The sequence below is a fragment of the Homalodisca vitripennis genome, chromosome X, assembly GCF_021130785.1.
Source record: "Homalodisca vitripennis isolate AUS2020 chromosome X, UT_GWSS_2.1, whole genome shotgun sequence".
Lineage (NCBI taxonomy): Eukaryota > Metazoa > Arthropoda > Insecta > Hemiptera > Cicadellidae > Homalodisca > Homalodisca vitripennis.
The window spans coordinates 59,540,173-59,560,683 of NC_060215.1; the positions used below are offsets into that span (position 1 = coordinate 59,540,173).

General features: G+C 32.0%; 1 protein-coding gene across 2 annotated transcripts in view; it reads right to left on the reverse strand.

Annotated features, from left to right (window-relative positions):
- LOC124369046 (LIM domain kinase 1) overlaps positions 1 to 20,511 on the reverse strand; it is a 98,129-nt gene that overhangs the window by 38,147 nt on the left and 39,471 nt on the right. Inside the window, exons 6-7 of one of the 2 annotated variants that reach the window (XM_046826741.1) lie at positions 12,845 to 12,937; positions 4,665 to 4,797 (exon numbers count right to left, since the gene is read on the reverse strand). In XM_046826741.1, the coding sequence (XP_046682697.1) occupies positions 4,665 to 4,797; positions 12,845 to 12,937 (226 nt within the window). The remainder of the gene's footprint in view (positions 1 to 4,664; positions 4,798 to 12,844; positions 12,938 to 20,511) is intronic. The other variant, XM_046826742.1, reaches the window with a different exon arrangement.

A 20,511-nucleotide genomic window follows, 5' to 3' on the forward strand; every position in this document is an offset into this window, starting at 1 on the left:
CAGGTCGTTGATTGTGTTCGTGTTTATGCTTATTAGTGCTGGTGCAGCTAAATAGTTTCCTAATTGACTATGACTACCAGAAAAATTGTTGATTTCTTTAAACCTAACCCTAAGAAACAAAAAGGTTATGCGAATAATGAGAACTGCAGTTCGGAAGCATTGACTACAACTTCAATTGTTGATCAAGATAAAAAAGAAGACGCAATCGGGATCAATGAGGATAATTGCGATTACCATTCCCCTTCGACTTCCTCGTCGGTCAAAATAGTATCCAGGTTGGTGGGTTTGGGATCTGATGCAGACGAAGCTAAGGTTAGTAATGAAAATAATGATTTTGTTAATAGGGGTGAACAGCCAGTTTGTTGGTCTGAAGAACAAATTGTTGAATTTAAAGCTAAAAATCCATGGTTAATTGTGAACAGAGAACTAGGTTGCAACGTTTGCCGTAGTGTGAGTACTCTAGGTGCAGAGAAAACGAAGGGCCTAAAGATTAGCGAAAAGTGGGTTTTAGGAACTGTTACCGCTTATGGAAACAATAAAAAAGACCAGCAATCCTCTCTTAGGAAAAAGATATTTTTACACCGTGGGTCTCGAGCTCATTCTTTAGCTGAAAAAATACTCATTGAAGCTAAGAAAGATACAATGAAAAAAGCTGTTGCTTCTATGCATAAAGAGCAGCAGATTGTAACTGAGCGCACTTTCCGCACGGCTTATAAGCAAGCTAAACTAAATAGGCCATTTTTTGAGTTTGAAACTGAAATTGATCTTCAAATAATGAATGGCTTAGATATGGGGCGAATCCTACATTCAAATGTTGCTTGCTCCAATATAATTCATCATATTTCTGATGAAATGAAATCAGACTTGATAAATGGCCTAATCAAGTCAGACTCTAAATTTTCCCTGCTTTTGGATAAAGCCACTTCAGTTTCAAACAAAAATGCTTTGGTGGTTTATATCAGAACTGTTCTAAAGGGAATGCAAAACCCTATGACAGTGTTCTTAACACTTTTTGAGCTAAATAGCACAACATCAGCTGGTATATTACAAGAACTTTTAAATCAGTTACAAGCATTAGGTCTAAGCTTTGAATTCATGAAAGACCATATGATTGCTCTAACTTGTGATGGTGCTTCAGTGCTACTAGGCAAGAAATCTGGCCTTGCTATACAGCTTACTGAAACGTTCCCCAACTTGTTCATTTGGCATTGTTTGAACCATCGTTTAGAGCTTGCCGTGCACGATTCCATAGAAGAAGTAGCTGGAATCAATCATTTTAAGATATTCATGGATAAAATTAGAAACATGTTTAGTTGTTCATCGAAAAACAGCAGGGAGTTGGCAGAAGTTGCTAAAGGACTAGAGGAGCAAATGTTGAAAATCGGCCGTGTTTTAGATACTCGTTGGGTAGCCTCCAGCTTAATGGCGGTGAAAGCAGTTTGGACAGATTTTAAAGCTTTGTACAATCATTTCATTGAAGCATCTGAAGACAAACAAAGGGACTCGAAGCAACGTTCAACTTACAAAGGGCTTTGTAGTACATTATCTTCTACAACTTTTGTACACAACCTGGCATTGATGTTCGATGCTCTAGAAGAGTTATCGGATTTGTCCTTACAGCTTCAAAAATCAAGCCTCAACCTTATCCAAGCCCACAGTGATGTAACACTGTTAATCAAAGTGTTTGAAAACCGAGTTGAAAACATGGGTAGACGTTCAGTGGAAGCTAAAATTGCTATTGACGATTTGATGTTTCAAGATGTTAAACTTTGTGTAAGATCCAAGATACCCAGTATTCCAGAAAAACAGTTCTATCGGAGCCTCGCTAACAACTTGACTTCAAGGTTGCTATCATCATCTTCAAATGCGGCTGAACACTACACCAAAATCATGAATGACATCAAAGTGATCCACCCCATGTATTGGCCAAAAGACTTATCCATCACCTACGGAGAATGTGAGATCCAGCAAATCTAGATAGATTTAAGATTAGCAGCTCTCAGGATATAATTAGAGACTTCAGACACTTCAAGCAGGGACTGAAGCCTATGTTAAGTGGAGAGAAACCTACTATTCTAGAGCAACCGCCGTCGTTTAAGAAACTGATTTCCATCATAAATAGTATTGCAGTGTCTAGTGCTGAATGTGAACGTGGGTTTTCTGCAATGAATCTAATTATGTCTCCTCTTAGATCTTCACTCTACATTAGCACTGTTTGCGATTTATTGCGGATCAGGCTCCTAGGACCTCCTGTGGCTAGATACAATCCCGAGCGATACATCAAAACCTGGCTGGCGAAGGGACATCATTCTGCACTTGACACCAAGTCAAAACAACGAGGGCAGAAAACTTACCATGAAGACAGCATTGCATTGTGGGAACTTTTTTCCTAAATCTGTTTTTTAAATATCTTTTAGAATTTCAGAACATTAAGTTTTCATTAAAATAACTAGCCTATGCCTAACTTATAGTTGTGTTCTGAACTCAAGTTTCTGAGTTCTTTTTTGTACTTACAGTTAGTTTTGTGTATTGTTGTTTTGTTTCTTTTGTAGTTTTCACTTTAAAATATTAACAAACAACTAAAACTAAGTTTACCAACAGTCTTGGCATTGCCTTACAATATTATACTACAAATCCGTACATATTTGTTATAATAACTAATAAGCAAATAAAATAATCAACTTTAACTTTTTAAAACTACACTAAATTTTAAAAAATGAAACCGTGTTACTCCACTCTGTGTGTCATTTATTTTGTGTGTAATTAAACGCTTCCTTTTCCTTTCCAAGAAGTTGGTTTATTTTGAATGTATTAATATTGTTTTGTACCCATAAGGTATGCAATTTTTTTGTAAAATATGCAAACTTGTAAAAAAGCTGTTATATTAACAAACATCCATTTACATATTAATATGTATTATTATTACTACTGTAATGTGTATAAATAAAACTGTGAATAAGGCTCAATTTGTTTTATTTTACCATTCATTAAAAAATTAATATTGGCGAACTTCATTGATTCAAACAAAATGGTCAATGAAATCAAACCAAATATTTCTGGGAAATTTAAAGTAGGCAACAAGGTGTTAATGGAGTAGAGTAGAGTAGAGAGTAAACTCAATAATTTAAATTCATGTTTTTATTTTCTTACATCCTAATCAAGCACCTTAAAGAAAATAAACAGCATTAAAATATCACTTGGTATTTTATAAAAATGAATGTATTATTATGTCTGGGTGGCCTAAAAACAAAGGTTTACAGTTATAATTTTCAAAAGTTTTCCTGGGTGAGGGCCCCCCTCCTTCCTGGGGTGTATTCCATACCCACCGGTCTGAGCTTCCCGCTTCAAGAGTTCCCACACCTAAAATTTTAGAAATTAAGCACTGGCTAAGGGGTCTGGCGCATTGCCATACCCAAGAGTGCTAAGCATTTTGGTGCATAAATGCAGAGTTTTAGTAAATTCTTTACTTTTCCTTATTTGAGGTCATATCTTGTTACTTTTTTTGTATTGAAGATAAATAACCAATAAACAGAAATAAATACAAAAAATACATTTGTACATATTTGGATTGTTATTAAAAAATTTTCTTTATAATGTAAATATTTTTTTTCACTTTGGCACACAATTTTAGTATGTAAACAATTTTATATTATTTTTCTGATGCTACCATCGGAAAGAGCAACTAAAACTAAATAAATTCCATATATTTTATTTTATTTTTACACAACAAATAAGAAGTGTGAACGAAAAATATATGTTGTCCGCACCAAATTTTGCCCTACATGTAATGTTTGAAACACTCAAGAGAAAAAGTAATACACTTACTATTATTAGCATAAATACTTTACTAACTTTATTATTATTTATAAAAGAAGACATTCAAGCACAGTTAACACTTTTTTTACATAAATAATTGTTTTATTCAGTAATAAAACTATAAAAAAAAGGTGAAGTAACTCATCATAACCCGCAATGTTCTTATTAGACATAGTTTGTAACTTAGTAAAATATAATACGGAAAACGCAAATGAAAAATTAAGTAATGCAATGATTTGGAATACTAATGAAGTAGTATTTCACAATTATAACACAATTTAATGGATAAAATAAGATAAAACAGAGTAAACAAAGCACAGTGTCAGTTCGCTTGCAACGTAAACATCCGAACTGGCCTTCTTTTTATTTCACATCAAAGACGTATAAACAGCTGGTCGTCGGCAATAAAATATACAAATATCGTTACTCTATGGCTTTTGGATGAACTGTCATCGTTTGCAGCCAGTAACTTGCATAAACTGAACCAATATATATATAAAAATACACTGCGTCTACGACGTGTAAAAAGGTTAACAGTTAAAACATACAACAAAACAAATTATTTGCTGAAACAATGAGAACTAATAAAGATTAACAATAGTGAATGAAGTGTGCAGACTATATATGCACGGAAACATCATTCATGTTAAACACTTTTATTTTTTTTGTTCACTTAAATTATTTTTTTGTTCTACTAATATTTTAATTTTTGTGTGTGTTCATTAATGTTACTGCATTTCCTACTTGATATTGTTTAAGTCTGAATTGAAGTAAAACAAAATATTCAGCCTGGATTGAATGGATAAAAGAGTAATCATATCATTATAACAAATATATAAACATTTTACCTGAAGAACAGTGTCTGAATGACGTATTAGATTTTCAATGTTCTCAATGGGCTGGTCTTTGACAGGTGTGCCATTGACTTCCAGAATCCGATCACCTATGTGAAGAGACATCAATTCGCTACTGACATCTAACCTGCAATCAATAGAGTAGTAACTACCATATCTAAAACTTCAAATCTCAACGGTTTTGTTTATTTAACTGCAATAACTAAATATAGAGAACCTATAAAGTCAAACCATACATTTTACATCCAATGTAAGAAGGTTTCAGTAAATATTCTTCAATATGCACTTACATCTCCAGATTAAAATTTGAGGTTACACTATTACTTCACCAAAATCCAGCAAGGAGATCTTCAATTTTAATAGACCAGCACAGTCTGTGGATCACTCAGCACTGCAGACCAAATCAACATGCCCATTGGTTGTTGGATGAACACTAACTAATCGCTATTGTGTTATCATCCAGGTAGTATAAAATTATCACCAGATTGTTTTACAAGAAATTTAAAGTTTGGAAACAATATTGATAAGTTATCACATCTAAATAGAATTGTTTTAACTAGCACTGAGATAGCAAGATATAAACGTACATAGATACACGTAGTCTAACAACTTCTGTACTGATACTTTCTTCTGTATCTTACAAAGTTTTAAAATGATGGCTAATCTTAATTAACAGTTCACATCATAAAAGTCTTGTGACAACTTTGTAATCTTAAAACTTATTGACTTCATAATTCAAAGTTTCAAGGCGGTGGCTGGATATAAAATATATCTATATCCTAACTATGTAAGAAGATATATTTCAAATGTTTCTCTATTAAATAAAGTCAATTTGGATTTAATACATCACTCCTTGCATATTTTGATTCTGCAACCATCAGATGACATTATTCTTCTGTTGTGGAAGATTTCAGCTAAGATGGTTTACTTTTCATTCCATTTATTCCAGAGGGGAGTATGACAAAATTGTGAAAATATTTAAAGCATATTTGTTATTCTTTTTCAATTGTATTCTCACTTGTATTGTTTTAAATCTGTTGAAGTGTCAGACTAACGTATATATTATTAACATTCTTAGAGGAAACAAGTCGGTTTAAGTTTTGCATTATAAACAACTGGAAAAATACAGGAATATTTTTCAAGAATCCAATTAATTAATTTGTAACACAATATGAAACAATTAAATAAAATATTAAAAGCTCAATGAATGTCTGAATTTCCCAATGGGAATCCCAATAATCACAAATAATGGAAAATACATGGTACCTGATATATACTTTATAATAGAGCTGCACTAATCTAAACCCCCACATGTTTGGACATTCAAATACCTAGATAATACCAAATATTATCTTAGAGTGTGCAGAGTAGTCACTCAAAATTTCTTTTCAAATTCCTGATTTTTTCCCAGTTTTCCTAATTTGAACATTTCTGATTCTCTAGTCTATTTTAAAACCAAATAAACAACAGTAATACTATATTTAAACCTTAGGACGAGTGGAAATGTGAATGTTTATCGTCACCAGCTGTATTTGCAGGAAATATCACAAAGCTATGACGGTTAACAAATTTTGTCACTAATATGGGAGAAATTCGGTGACGATTCATCGCTACCACCTATTTTAAGCTCCTTAGTTTTATCTCTGTTGACATAACATTGTATATACCTAATAACTTTCCTTACTGTGATGTTTGGAAAATACATGTATCCAATCTGGGAAAATAAAGAGAACAAGCAATTAATTACCAACAGAGTGCTACCGTAGGACAGCCTGCAGTCCAGCATTGCGGGTCAGAGGTTGGCGGTGCACGAACTTTCGGTACGAGACAACGATTTTGTCGTTATACAAGGTTGGTTCGGTACAAACAAAAAATAAGCCAAATACATCTGAACTCTACTTTTATTTTTGACCTTTTGTGAAAAAAAGCAAGCCTAACATAGCTACTTCAAAAGAATTCGCTGAGATTCAGGCAAATGAATATAAAGTCATATCCTTCACCTTCTCCTTTTAAATCATAGAAATGCTAGCTTATAAAATGAACTTCCACAATATATTCCATTTAGTTACAAATATTTGGAGAAATATTTATAGAAAATCTATTTACGTAAAACTAAACAACGGACGTATAGATAAAATAAAATAAAAGTTTGCGATCGTCTGTCTATTGTCGATCAGCTAATGTCCGCGCACAGAAACAGCAGACACACTTGAATTGGCAAATACAGACATAGAAAATACAAACTTCAATAAAAATATTATTTATATACCACATTATTTTATTACTGTATATTTCTAAATAGTTTTTATACACAAAGAACTACAAAAACATGTTTTAGTAATCGGAAATTTGCGTACCACCGACCAGTTGTTGTCTACAAATAGACGCAGCAGACTAGCGATGATGTGCCTATTTAGTATAAATATAGAAAATACTAATTATAATCAAAATATTACTTGTTGATTTGGTTATCTATTCACATTTGTCAAACAGAAAGTAAAGAAATGGTTAAAAATCCACAATTTGCATACTGCCAATCAGCTGTCTCCGCGAAAAAACTTATTTGGATTCGAAATTCAGCTTCCACACATTACTAGATGTAATATTGTGAAATTTTAAAGTTCTCAGTGTATTTTAAGCACTTCTGTTGGTATCAGAATCGAATTTCTATAACTTACCCATTTGACATAACCCAACCCCATATATTTTAATTTATTACAAACAAATGACAACACACTTGAATATGTACTATTTCACAATTTACCTCTTATGAGAGAAAAAAGACATGTCCAACTTGTTGGTTTATCTTGCTGGTCATGTAAGTCATTCTTTGTATATGTAAGAAAAGTCAAATTACGACTTTTCTTATATTTATTGTAATAATTTTGTAAGAATGTAAGAATGCATTGATCAGTTAAATACTTCATGACTCATATATCTGGTAAGTCAACTATATATCTCAAACTGTACTATATAAAATTTAATATAGCATTGTACTGAATAAAATTCATATTCAATCTCTCCTTTACTTATCAATGGATAAAATATTCCAATGCAAATTAACATGGCCTATATATAACATAATTAAATATAGTACAGCATGTTAAAACTTATTGATTAACAAAAATCCTAGAGGGTGTGATCAGTGCAGGCTTAGGAAAAACTTGAGAGAGCAAACAAATACTATAAACTCACTTAACCATGATGACATACAATTGTAAAATATTTTTTTTGACAAATGTAAATATAGCTGTAATTAATGCAATGATTGAACAAACACAACATAACAATAACTTCCTAATAATTTTGTAGTTAGATATAAACAAGAAAGTGAGGTCAGTATAATGCATTGTTACCATCATATAAATATTAACTTAACAATCCATATTATTTCATGATGATCTTTTTCAGTACGGAACAAGTCACTTTTATTATGAAAAAATTAATTTGTAATATTTCTTCCCTCTTAAACTAGATGCACAGATGTTTTTAAAATTAAATCCACTATTCAGGATCCTTCATTTGATATCAAAAGATAAATTCATTTCTTATCATGAAGTTGACAATCACAAAGAGTACACATATCAAAATAATATATGCCTTTTATAACATTAAAATACAATTTTTCCATTACTCATATATTGCCACACCTTTCCTAATCTATTGGTGCTATTATACCAGAGTAAGCTGATTACTGAAGAAAGCAAGTACACACATTTCATATAATATCCTGTCAATAAAACACTCTCTAAGCAAACACACCTGCTGCTTCAGATGACCATGGACGTTGACATAGTTTCCAAAAACGAGGGTCAGACCAAAGGTTTTGAGATACTGGTATACAGTGTAAAAGAAAAAAACCACTGGTATTATCAAAGGTTAATAGTCCTGTTATAATATTACTGACCACATCTTATTTTTGAATGTCAATCACTATTTGATAGGAATTGGATTCACCAGTGTATATGTGTTATCTAAAAAATGAGTTCCAAAAATGTAAGAATGTATTGATCAGTTAATTTTCTGATTTAGGCTTATTTATCTCAAGTTGCCTCAATAAAGTGTTTGTTGTTAAGGCACAATTATGTGTGCAGCCATTATTATTATTTTCCTTTTCGTAATATTCTGAATGTTTTAGTATATAATAATTGAACAGTTTCCATGGAGATTAAATCCATAAACAATGCAAAAAGTTACTGCATTTTGTTTCTGCTGTTATTGTGGTTGAATAATTATTAACTCTGCAAAAAACAATATTAGGCAGTCAATCCTGTAATTTTAATTTTGATGCTCATTAGTTTATTTCAAATGTTGAAATTGGTATTGAGACATAAATACCATTTCTTATGGTCCAGTTTACTCATAAACTACATTTGATAACAGTGATGGGTAAAAGCATAATCTCGAATACCACCAAATCTTCAACAAGAATTTGGATTTCTGAATTGATCGACGGGAATGGACATTTGAATATTCGCTGCATCAATAATTATCCGCCAATTGACAGTACCTAAATTACCAATAGCTAAAACATGACTTTCCCGTACTTAACATTTTCAAAACCGTAAATACATAATCTAGTTAAGTAATTATCGTAATTTTGTTAATATTTTGCTTGCAGTTAGTACTTTTTATATTTATGTTCCCTTACCAGTGTGAGTCTGTTGTGTTTATTTACGTACTACAGCTGATAGTTATTATGAAAATTACTGATCGCAATAACATGTTTTTATCATACTTTGTATTTGAAAACCCGTAAATAGATAACATAAATAATTAACAAATTGTCGTTTTGTAGATAATATTTTGCTTGCAGTTAGTAATTTCTATATTTATTTTTGTGCATTTCTGTGAGACTGCTGCCTACTTATGAACGACCACTGATCATTAGTATGCAAAGTACCAGTTGTTAAAACACATACTTATTTGTGTTTTGTTTATGAAAATCTATAGATAGATAACCAATTAATAAATTATCAAGCTTTTGTAAATAATATTTTACTTGCAATTTTTATTTTCTATGTTTATTTATGTTCACGAAATGCCACACAAATGACAACAGCTAATTTTGGTTCACTTCACAATTTTTTTAGTTGTATAAATATTTTCCGTTTAAAATGTATTATGTTTATCTTATAATATTCTTTATCATGACTAGAGGTGGTATGAAATTTTTCTAACATTATAAGTTTAAAATACGTTTAATAAGTGGTCCAAATTTGTGGTATTCTTGAATTACTTTTTATATTATCAGATAGAAGGTTTAAGAATGACATAAACTGGATTAATGGTGATTTTGTTAAAATCATACTTAGGTTTAAAAAAAGCTAATAGGATTTGAAATTTGAAGGGAAATAAAGAATCCAAGAATCTACTTGATCTTACAATGTATGACTCCTGGTTATACTTAAAACTAGAAAAAAAATGTATACTAAAAACCTTTCTCCATAGCACACTATTGTAATGTGATACAATGCCTGAGAATATTACTACAAACACGCTTGTTAAAAACTCCTGTTATACCTCAAAACTCTTGGGCTGACCCTCGTAATTTACCTTGTACATAAATATTGTGTTTTAAAATTACATGCAATGAAGAAAACTGTGCCGTACATATTAGAAAATATTTTACATTATAATAAATGACAACCCTTTTAGCTCCAATATCTGAGATATCATACATTATTCCCGAAATCCATAGCACTGGACATCAATCTTACATCTTAAATTATTGATAGCCGAGAAGTCAGATTCATAAACTCAATACTTGCTTTGTGGCTACTGCGTTACCTAGAAGCTATTGAAATTCAATGAAGTCATTAGAAATTGGAAACAATTGTTTTATAACATTTTATCCTCTTTGCAACACTACTCATATCTTCTCTCTCTTTTGTAATTGCGCTCTGCAGCAGGGAAGAGTTTTTCACAGACAATCAGGAAGTAATCAAATGAAACACCTTAACAGCTGCAAGGTGAGGTATAGAGATAGTCGAGGGATGGGACACACACCTTAACAGCTGCAAGGTGAGGCATAGAGACAGTCGAGGGATGGGACACACACCATAACAGTTGCAAGGTGAGGTATAGAGACAGTCGAGGGATGGGACACACACCTTAACAGCTGCAAGGTGAGGAATAGAGACAGTCGAGGGATGGGACACACACCTTAACATCTGTGAGGTAAGGTATAGAGACAATCAGATTTCTCACATTGCTAAATTCTTGTAATCAAACCAGCTACGGCAAGTGGTGTGATAGGGAAGGGGTTCTTTCTCGTAAACATCCTGGGGGGATGGGTGAATCATATTCCTACTCAGTCAATACGCAATAGATAATTCAACCGTAGTCAGATAACTACAGTAATAGAAAATGCACTGTATTTCTGCCTAATTAATTTTAGGAATTCAAGCTTTGAAATTATTAAAAATGATTACTTATCCAAAATAATGTTGAATTATCAATCCTATTTTAACATAATAAGTAATACAAATATCAAGGGTATTTTATACGTGTTCCACCTATTTATAAAGTTTAAAAGAATACAGAATAATGTTCTTTTTTGAAATAAATATGACAAAATTATGTGGGCTCCAATATTAAGCCTTATGATAAGGAGTGCAAGCTTGATAAATCATAAAACACATAAACTAAACTTATTTTTTGTCTTTTATCAGTGTTACCCAATCATAATGTATAAACTACTAATATATGCCATTTCTCTGTAAATAAAATAGTTACGTTTAATATAAAGTAATAAAATGGTATGAACATTTTGTCTAAATTTCATATACATTTTTTTATATGAAGTAAGACACTACCAAGTCAGCAGGCTCACCATTACCAGGTTAAGGTAACCTGTAAAATTGATTGGGGCTAAAAGGGTTATAGCCGTGACAGCTTAATTTGTATCAACTGTAAAAATAACTACACCTACTAGATGCCTAGAAATCTTGATAACAGCATTTTCCTGTTGTGAAACTATTTAACTTAGCTATTTCTACACATGCATCACACACATGATGATAATAGTGAAAACAGGAAAGGCTAATCCTTAATTGTGTTAACATTTATATAAATGAGACAGCCATTTCTTTTTCCAACCTCAGATTTCACGCCACGATGGCCAGAAAGGGAATAGTGAAGTGAAAGTACATCGGAGAATGTGCTGTGTTTACTGAGAAAGCATTATGAGTAATGGTGTTGTACTTGAATGGTGGAGAAATTTTACAGATGGCTGAACTGACGAGCACGATAAAGGAGTTTAAGGATGTAAGTCTGTTGCTACAGACGGCTTTGTTGAACAAATTGACAAAATGCTTAGAGAAAGCTGTAGATTCACAATAAGCTTGTCTTTAAAATCTCCAAAATCTTTTCTTTACTCGTTACTAAACATTTAGGATACAAAATATTTGTACTCGCTGGGTGCCAAGAATATTGATTGACATCCAAAAAAAATCACTGAAAGTCTTTAGCTTTGACATCCCTTGAATCTGACGTTCAGCCATCTTTAAACTTTTCATGTGATTCATACATAACACCATCACTTATGGTGTTTTCTTTGTAAACACGGCACATTCATACTTGCAGGAAATGAATAAAACTCCTCAATTTACGTTACGGCGGGAGAATCAATACAGACAGTCTTGTTTATGTGACTGCAGATCAGGGCAAACTGACTACTTGAACTCAACAGTGACAAATGTAGTGGGGAACTACTGCCAACACCGTGGACCAACCATCTGTCTGGCCATCATGACGTTTGATTAGAGGTTGAACTCTAATGAATGGCTGAACGGCCCTTGTAAAAAGAAGTAAGTGTTTATTTATTTGTAATGCTGTATAAATAAATTTTTGTTATACTAGCTTTATTGTATATTGTACCAATTTATATAATTCTTGTTTTATCCAAATATAAAAAAATCTATGTCAGTGTTTCTAAAACATTTTGAAAACAAACAATTTGGTTACTCTTTGGGTTCAACTTGTATTGATGAACAATAGAAGAAGGATTAACCTTTCCTCATCTCCTAAATTGTAGTATTAATCCACTCAAAATTTGAACAACAGCTAGAGAGAAGAAAAGTGATCTATAGATAACTGAAAAGACTCCAAGAAAACTGTGAAAGTGATAAACACATCAAATCCGGTGACACATGCAATCATGCTCGTCGTACCTATATCGCGAGAGTAGGCAGCAAAGCCTGAACGCTGCTTCGATTAACGAAGCTGCCAATTTTGTCACCTTGCCCACAAGGTTTAGTACGAACCTGAAATATAGTAAACATCACTCATAAAACTATTTCAGACAGTAAAACTGGCAACAGCAGTTGTTTACAGTACAATGTAATGGTTATTTAATATGTTGAGTTCCATCAATCCAGTTACTAATAATGTGGCCTTTTGAACTATTATATAAAAATGCATGGATCATTACTACACTAGTCAATATCTCACGGTGTTTATAGCATAGCCATGTATAATATAGTTTTGCAGTGATAACTCCAAAGTAATGTAATAATTGACATACTATGTAATTGTAAACTATGAGATTAGAGCTAGTTTGTAATATGTAATGAAATAAAAAAGAAAAAAGTGTTTCTCTAACTTAACCCTGGAAGCGTCCATCAGAAATCCTGAAATGTACACAAGTTGAGTAGTTTCACAGGCTTATTTAGTAAAAATAATAAATGTACATAGATGTCTTTGTAGATGTACAGAGTGCTATACATCATATTTCTTGTAAAGAGTTGTAGAGTTAATTATATAAACATAAATTTGTTTTATTCCTGACTTCTAAAAGCTGTCCTTTAAGTAAAAGAAAAGTCATACATAAAAGTATCTATATGTTAATAAAATATTAGTTGCAAAAGAAATTCAGAATGACTAAATTGTAGAAATTTTATCCTGAAAACTGAATATATAATATATTGAGCTGAATTGTCCAGTTTGATTAAAAACAGATTTATATGTACCAGGACTTACATAAATGGAAATTAAATTATAATTTTTTGAATAATTCAATGTTTTTTTAAGTATTACAGAAAGCAAATTCTTACCTTTATCAGTATAAAGTCAATGGTACTGATAAAAACTGCATAGTCACAGACAAGATTTCAAACTTCACTATTTCAAACTCAGATCCAAAATTCAATTTCTTAGACAGCTCAGTCATCAGCCCTCCAAACCGACAACATAATTGTTTTTTATGTTGAACATTTTGATACAGATTGTTTTTGGTTTCATGACATATAGTTTTCAATTATTTATAACCTCTTGAAACCAAAATTGAAACCAAACTATTAGCAATGATTTGGGATTGAAATGAAATGAAAAATGACTTAAGAAATGTACTGAAGTAAAAAAGTATATTGAAATTAAGTAAAACAGTGATTTATACTCGTAATATCTAGAAAAACTGAGAATGGTTGAACCATTACAGAAGTTGCAGCCACATTTAGATCTAGCAGGTATTCCAATAGTTTAATGGGCCACATAAATAGATGTGCATCTACATTAATTAGAATGAAAATTACAGCATAGGTTAAGGAGGAGGATGATGTCCTCATCCACATACACAGAGAGCAGGGCGGTCATATACTTCAGTTTAATTCTTACCACTATACAACCTCACCACCAGTGTTTCCTATCAACACATTCATAGATCACGGTTCATTCTTGCTTCATTGTTCATATTTTGCCTGACTTTTTGGTAAGTGTGAGCACCACTTTTGTTGCAATCAAAAACGGTGAACGATTCTGTGTGTTACAGTTAAGTTTGATTTTGAACGAGCCTGTGATATTTCTTCACTGTATCGGACTACAACTAATGTGCAGATATTTCACTGATACCAGTCCAAGAAATTCTCATTGTGACTTCAAGATTAAAAAAACTCTGCACTCTGCACAAAATCCGCCAATGCACTTTAGACACTGGTAGCAGAGGAAATTAAGTCCCCTACTCATGGTTCAACAAATATATGTAATTGTACCGTATTAAAAACCAGCTATAAATAGAGTATTGTGAAATAAATTTAAAATTTTGGGGAAAACTATTAAATGTTTCAATTTTATTTTGATAAAAATAACATGTAATATTTATTTCAATAGATCGTTCAGTTTTAAAATACCATTTGTGATTTAAGTTTTGTCATCAATATTAACTACAATAAGAGGTTAACATTCCTTTATGTACCAGTAATAAATATTTCAATATTCTGTAGCATATATCACTCTCAAAGGAGAAGAATCAAATACTAATTGTACAAATTAAAAATAATGTAAAATAGAGTTACTAAATTCATTTTCTTTAGTTAGTTTTCTTTTTCTTCTTTAGTTAGTTAGTTTTTATTTTCTTCTATATTACGTTTTTAAGACTGCTTTGCCTAGGTAGTATTACTACTGACTTGGAATTAGTTTATAAATTAATTAATTTTACCTTAATACATGTTATAACAGATTATGGATAAATTTTCTAAAAACAAAACCCTTATCACAAAGTTCAATAAAAGAGGAATAGAAATGTTGCAGGAATACTATATTCAACGGGATATACATACAACTGGATATAAATACAATGGTATAGCGATACAAAAAAACAACAGTGATATAGTGTTCAACTTCTTCAAAATAACAATGAGAAGCTTCACAATAACCTTACACATATAATCAAAGAAATTAACTCTAGCACCTCACGCTTGACTAGTACAGAAATAAAACAATTACATGATAAAAAGAAATAAAATGGTTTTAAAAAGCTGTCTCAATTGATTTATTTAAATTGAGAAAGTAAAGAACTTAAAAGAGACTGGTACACACACATTTACCTTTTTTATGTCTTCAACTCATAACTTTTCTATCATTGAATCCCTAAAAGTACTAAGGAACAACTTTACTAGAACTCTTCACTGAGTTCAAATTACTCTTTCTGCAAAAAGAAAACTTGACCTACTGACTGGGTTGTTCTTCAACCACATTAAAAACAAACTTTTATATAGGAAACAGTGCACTGACACTATAGGTTAAAAACACTTGGCTACCGTTTAATTCCAATGAATATAGCCCCAACACTAGTGCTACCATAAAAATCCTCAGAACACTTCGCGTCCTGTTATAGTCTCTCTCTCTTAATTTATTTTCAATGCAAAAATATATAGCTTTGATTAATAGTAAATTATGATCTTAAAAAATTCAGTTACTCAAAGTCACTTGGAAAAGAAGTTAAATAATGTAACTTTTACAGCTTTTTTTATATACATTCGGAAGAACACTCTTAAACTATATTTCAACATAGTTAACATTTACACTTAAGCAATTATCATATCTAGGTAGCCTTTCAATACCTACTGAATAAAATTTGGCTGCCTATATATAACCGATTGCCGCGGTTTGTACAACAACCTCGCTCCATTGATGGGCTATTCTGTTTGACACTCATGTAAGAAACCCATGTTTTATCACCAGTGACTACGTGGTTAAGACATTTATCACCTTCTTCATCTACCAAAAAAGAAACTTTAGAACTGGTCCCATTCTTTTTGTTTTAAATGCATTAGTCAAGACTTTGGGTACCCTTCAAGCACAAAAATCCACGTTTCTGGTCAGAACTTATAAGTTTTTTTGAGATCTGTTAAAAATGTTTTGAAAGATCTATGATTCGGAACTATCAATTTTCCGTAAGCTAACAATTGATTTGTTCAAAGACATCATCGGTAACCACAGATAGTCAGCAACTTCGCTTTTCATTGAACATTCACAAATAATTGTCTTCATGAAACAATTGGCATTATTTTAACTGCAGTATAGCTCATAGTGTCTTCCCCTTGGACAGAACACAATTCACGATGAATTTCTACCACTTGCATGCTCTTTATCAACATAAATCTAAAACTGCTATATACTTCATAGTCTGCGGGAGAGTCGATTACCATGACAATTTTGAACACTAGTATAGAATGCTTAGAATAGCATAGCAACCTTCACTATGACACTGACAAATGCGTACTGAACATAGCTAATCAGTCTGACTCATTTGGCGACATGTATCTTCTTAAACAACCCTTGTACGACACTGGAATGTCAACTATTTTTAGGCAAATTATACAATGACTTTTTGAAACATTAGTACTATTAACTATACTATAAATAAATACATGTACTTATGAGAGGGTTAAACATAATAAATCGTCTTTTGAATAAAATGTGTACAATAGAGCTAAGAAGGTACATAGCACTCAAACAAAGGAAAGAACCTAATAAGGATAAGGGAGAGGTGCATGTCTGGAAACAGTGTGGCAGTCTAAACTGAACAATCATCATTTATACCAGGGTTTAAACTGGAATGAAAGTTTTTCTTAGCAAAAATGCTACAAGCTCTTCAGAATCTTTAGCAAAAATATTTGTCCTGTAGCACTTATTAATAGCACTGGTGTTCAGCGGAGATTCCAATAATACTTATCAAAAAACAGTCTGAAGTTCTAATATTTTAGCCTCCAGAACCTAATAAAATATTTAGAACCCTAATAATTAAAAGATGAGATTTTTGTGCAGAGGTTTCATAAAAACAATTTTATAACAAAATAACATTTTTAACATAATTTATTGCAAAAATATACATAAAAATGAAAAGTCTTCTCTTAATATAAAATGTGAAATAAAATTAAATAGTGTAGTGATTGTTTTATAAAACAAGTTACTTTTAACATCAGTTTATCTTTGGAAAAATAATTATGCTCTAGCTAACCAATCTCAATAAATCTCTAGCCTTCTTTGTTTTGTTAACGCCAATGGTTAAATCTAATTTAAATGAATTCCTGTCTTTCAGACACTAAAATTAGTTATACTTTAACTGTTACAAATGTTACGACTATAACATAACCTCAAAAAAATCTTCATTACTAGTTACAATCGGCAAGACGAACAACCCTTGATTATGAAACCTTCAGAAGGTCTCATAATCAAGAGTAAAACTTCATTTTCGTTCTTACGGGTATCCGCCACAGCGCACCAGCACTGCTTTCATAGCAACAAAGCATGGGCACTCGTTTCACACTACTCTCGCATTATGCACAACCCACTCGCATCATTGACTGCAAGATGAAACGGTAATAAATTAAATATTGTTTGTATATATTTGATCATTTTCCATAATCTTTTATCATTCGGCCTTTGAACCTCCAATAGCAGTTTTAACAAGGAATAATTAATTTTCAAAATTACAGTTTAGTAATAAAGCATCAAAAATCAGTACTTTTTCATTCTTACACAAACCTTGATTATTGTTTGTAAACAATTTTATTTATATTTCTAGATGCAAAAATAATAATGTAACTCCCATAATTTTAGCTGTATTAGTTAGTTAGTCATTAACGTTGAAACTCAGGCATCTACACTTTTTGATCCGAGAGTAGGCAGGCACTTTCCAACTACATGGGTCGTCGACCGGCGGTGCGTCGTGGTGTCTAATACTCTATATTTTATCTTATATAATTATTGAAAACAGTAGTTTTAACGCTGTAAACTGAACTTCCAAATACGATATACTTTTATGTTTATTCTTTGCAAATTTGCTACAGCTTTTCTAAACAGCTGTCGTCTTTCCTCAGGTCATCTTGCAAAATGCAACAAATGCGATCACAGCTTAAACCCTGATGTATGTGATCTGTTACTCTTCATTTGGTCAACTGTAAATGTGTATTACTGTTTTTCTTGGAAAATATTTAAAAGTTAAAAAAGAAAACAACTTTGTGGATTGACAAACCAACGTTTACATGGCTTGATAAAGGTTCACTTATAAACTGTAACCGCTGCTATCTAACATGCATTATTAGTATTACCAAACATAACACAATCATTTTAGTCCTATAGAATACTAAGTCAAATAACCAATCTGACACAGTCAGCTCCTGTAATAGATCAATTAGGGTACGAATACACAGACAGCGACGTGAAATATCAAATACAGTGAACATATGGAATACAATACTCCCATCACGTTCTGTGAATTTTATTCCATATATTAACATCTGTTGGATAGTTTAATGTGGTGTTGCATTGCATAACATCGTATCATGTCACAGTCTGCATATTTGTACCGTTATGTTGTGGTTTAACTACACTAGTTCAATACCAAATTAACAAGTTCTGAACAGTTGAATTCTAAATCAATGAGTTTGAACACCATCATTTTAAACTGGTGTTTCTTAGAGAATAAATAGAAGTTCACAAGACTGGAGATATGACATAGAGAGTTAAAATACTTTTATGAAAAATAACAAAAATCCTGATCACAAGGGATTACATAAAACGTGAATTTCAGACAAAGACCAGACAATGATGTGTCTTTGGTCCATAAATGTCTAAGGACCACTCTATAACTAAGCTATCTTTTTATCACACAACTCAAATTGTTGGTTTTAACCCAGTATTCCATTACTTATCCAGAACAAGGCGACAATTATGATAATGGTGATAATGAGATTTGAGATTAAAGTAACAAACAATTTTCTTGGCGGCCCTAAATATTATCGATCGCTGAACAATCAGCTTGTAATATAAATAGTAAGTACTTGTAGAAAACGTGACACACATTAGTAGATAAATCATGGACATAGCATTCTCTTTCCTACCGGTATAGGAAGTGGGCCAAATTAACCAATGTTAATAGTGGTCTAAACATAATGTAGTGCAATTTGTAACAAATTTTAATTAATTCAGGTATACAAATTACTTTTCAAATATTTACAAAAAATATTGTAAAGGGGCTCAAGCGATTCCTTAAATTAACCCTTTCCGCTCGGAGCGGTAATGTTAGAATGTCCACAGAGATCGGATGGGCAGCAGTGTTGGCCACCACCATTTCCTCTAGCGCGCGCATTTATTTTTAGAGTTGCCGTCCTAAGAGATCGCATGATCAGCTGTGCTGTCCGTTGAATAATCCTAGTAGCGCTTGGATAGACAGCAGCGTTAACCACAAGTTAAACTCTTTTTTTTTATTCTGACGTATTTTTTTAATACAACGCATTAAGATCAATAAGTTGTTTCATTACAAAGTTTGGAAATTGATCATCTGGTCAATATTGCATTCTAGGCTTTCGTTTTAGCGCGCTTTTAACCACATTGTCACTAGTGAGTTAACCTACACACATTATTAGAACGGATTGTTTATTATTCTTAGTAATGTGCAATTTTATTAAATATTAGTGTAAATGAAGTATTGTAGATATCAGTGTAAATATAACTGTGAATAAAAGTGTAAATATATCAGTATTAATACCTGTATTTTGTGTTTTTAAAGTGATAACAATGAATGAATATAGGTTTGTTGACTGTGGTCCAGGCAATGTTAGGGACATTCTAAATGGTGGAGATAGTGATAGTCCAGTACACTCAAGTGATGTAGACGAAGATGTGGCAGACAAAATGAACAATGAAGATAATAATACTGAAAGTTAACATGAAGATAATAGTACTGAAAGTCAACATGGACTAGATGAGGAAGCTGAAAATGAAGATTGTAATGGTTGGAGGAGAGAATGGAATGAAGGTGAGGAAATGTTTGTAAAATTCAATTGGACACTCAATAGTGGTTTTAAACCTCCAACAGGTGTAAAACCAACAACCCCTTTGCAATTCTTCCAACTTTTCTTTACAGATGAGTTATTAACTGAGATTGTAAAAGAAACTAATCGTTACGCCCAAGAAAAGATAATGAAAGTAACTCCTTTAAGGAAAAAAATCTATGTGGAAGACCTCTTAAAGGAAGAAAAGTGAAGGATTGCGTTGTGTGTAGCAGCAGAGAACAAGGCGGCACCAGGAAAAGAGTGAAGTTTTATTGCAAAACTTG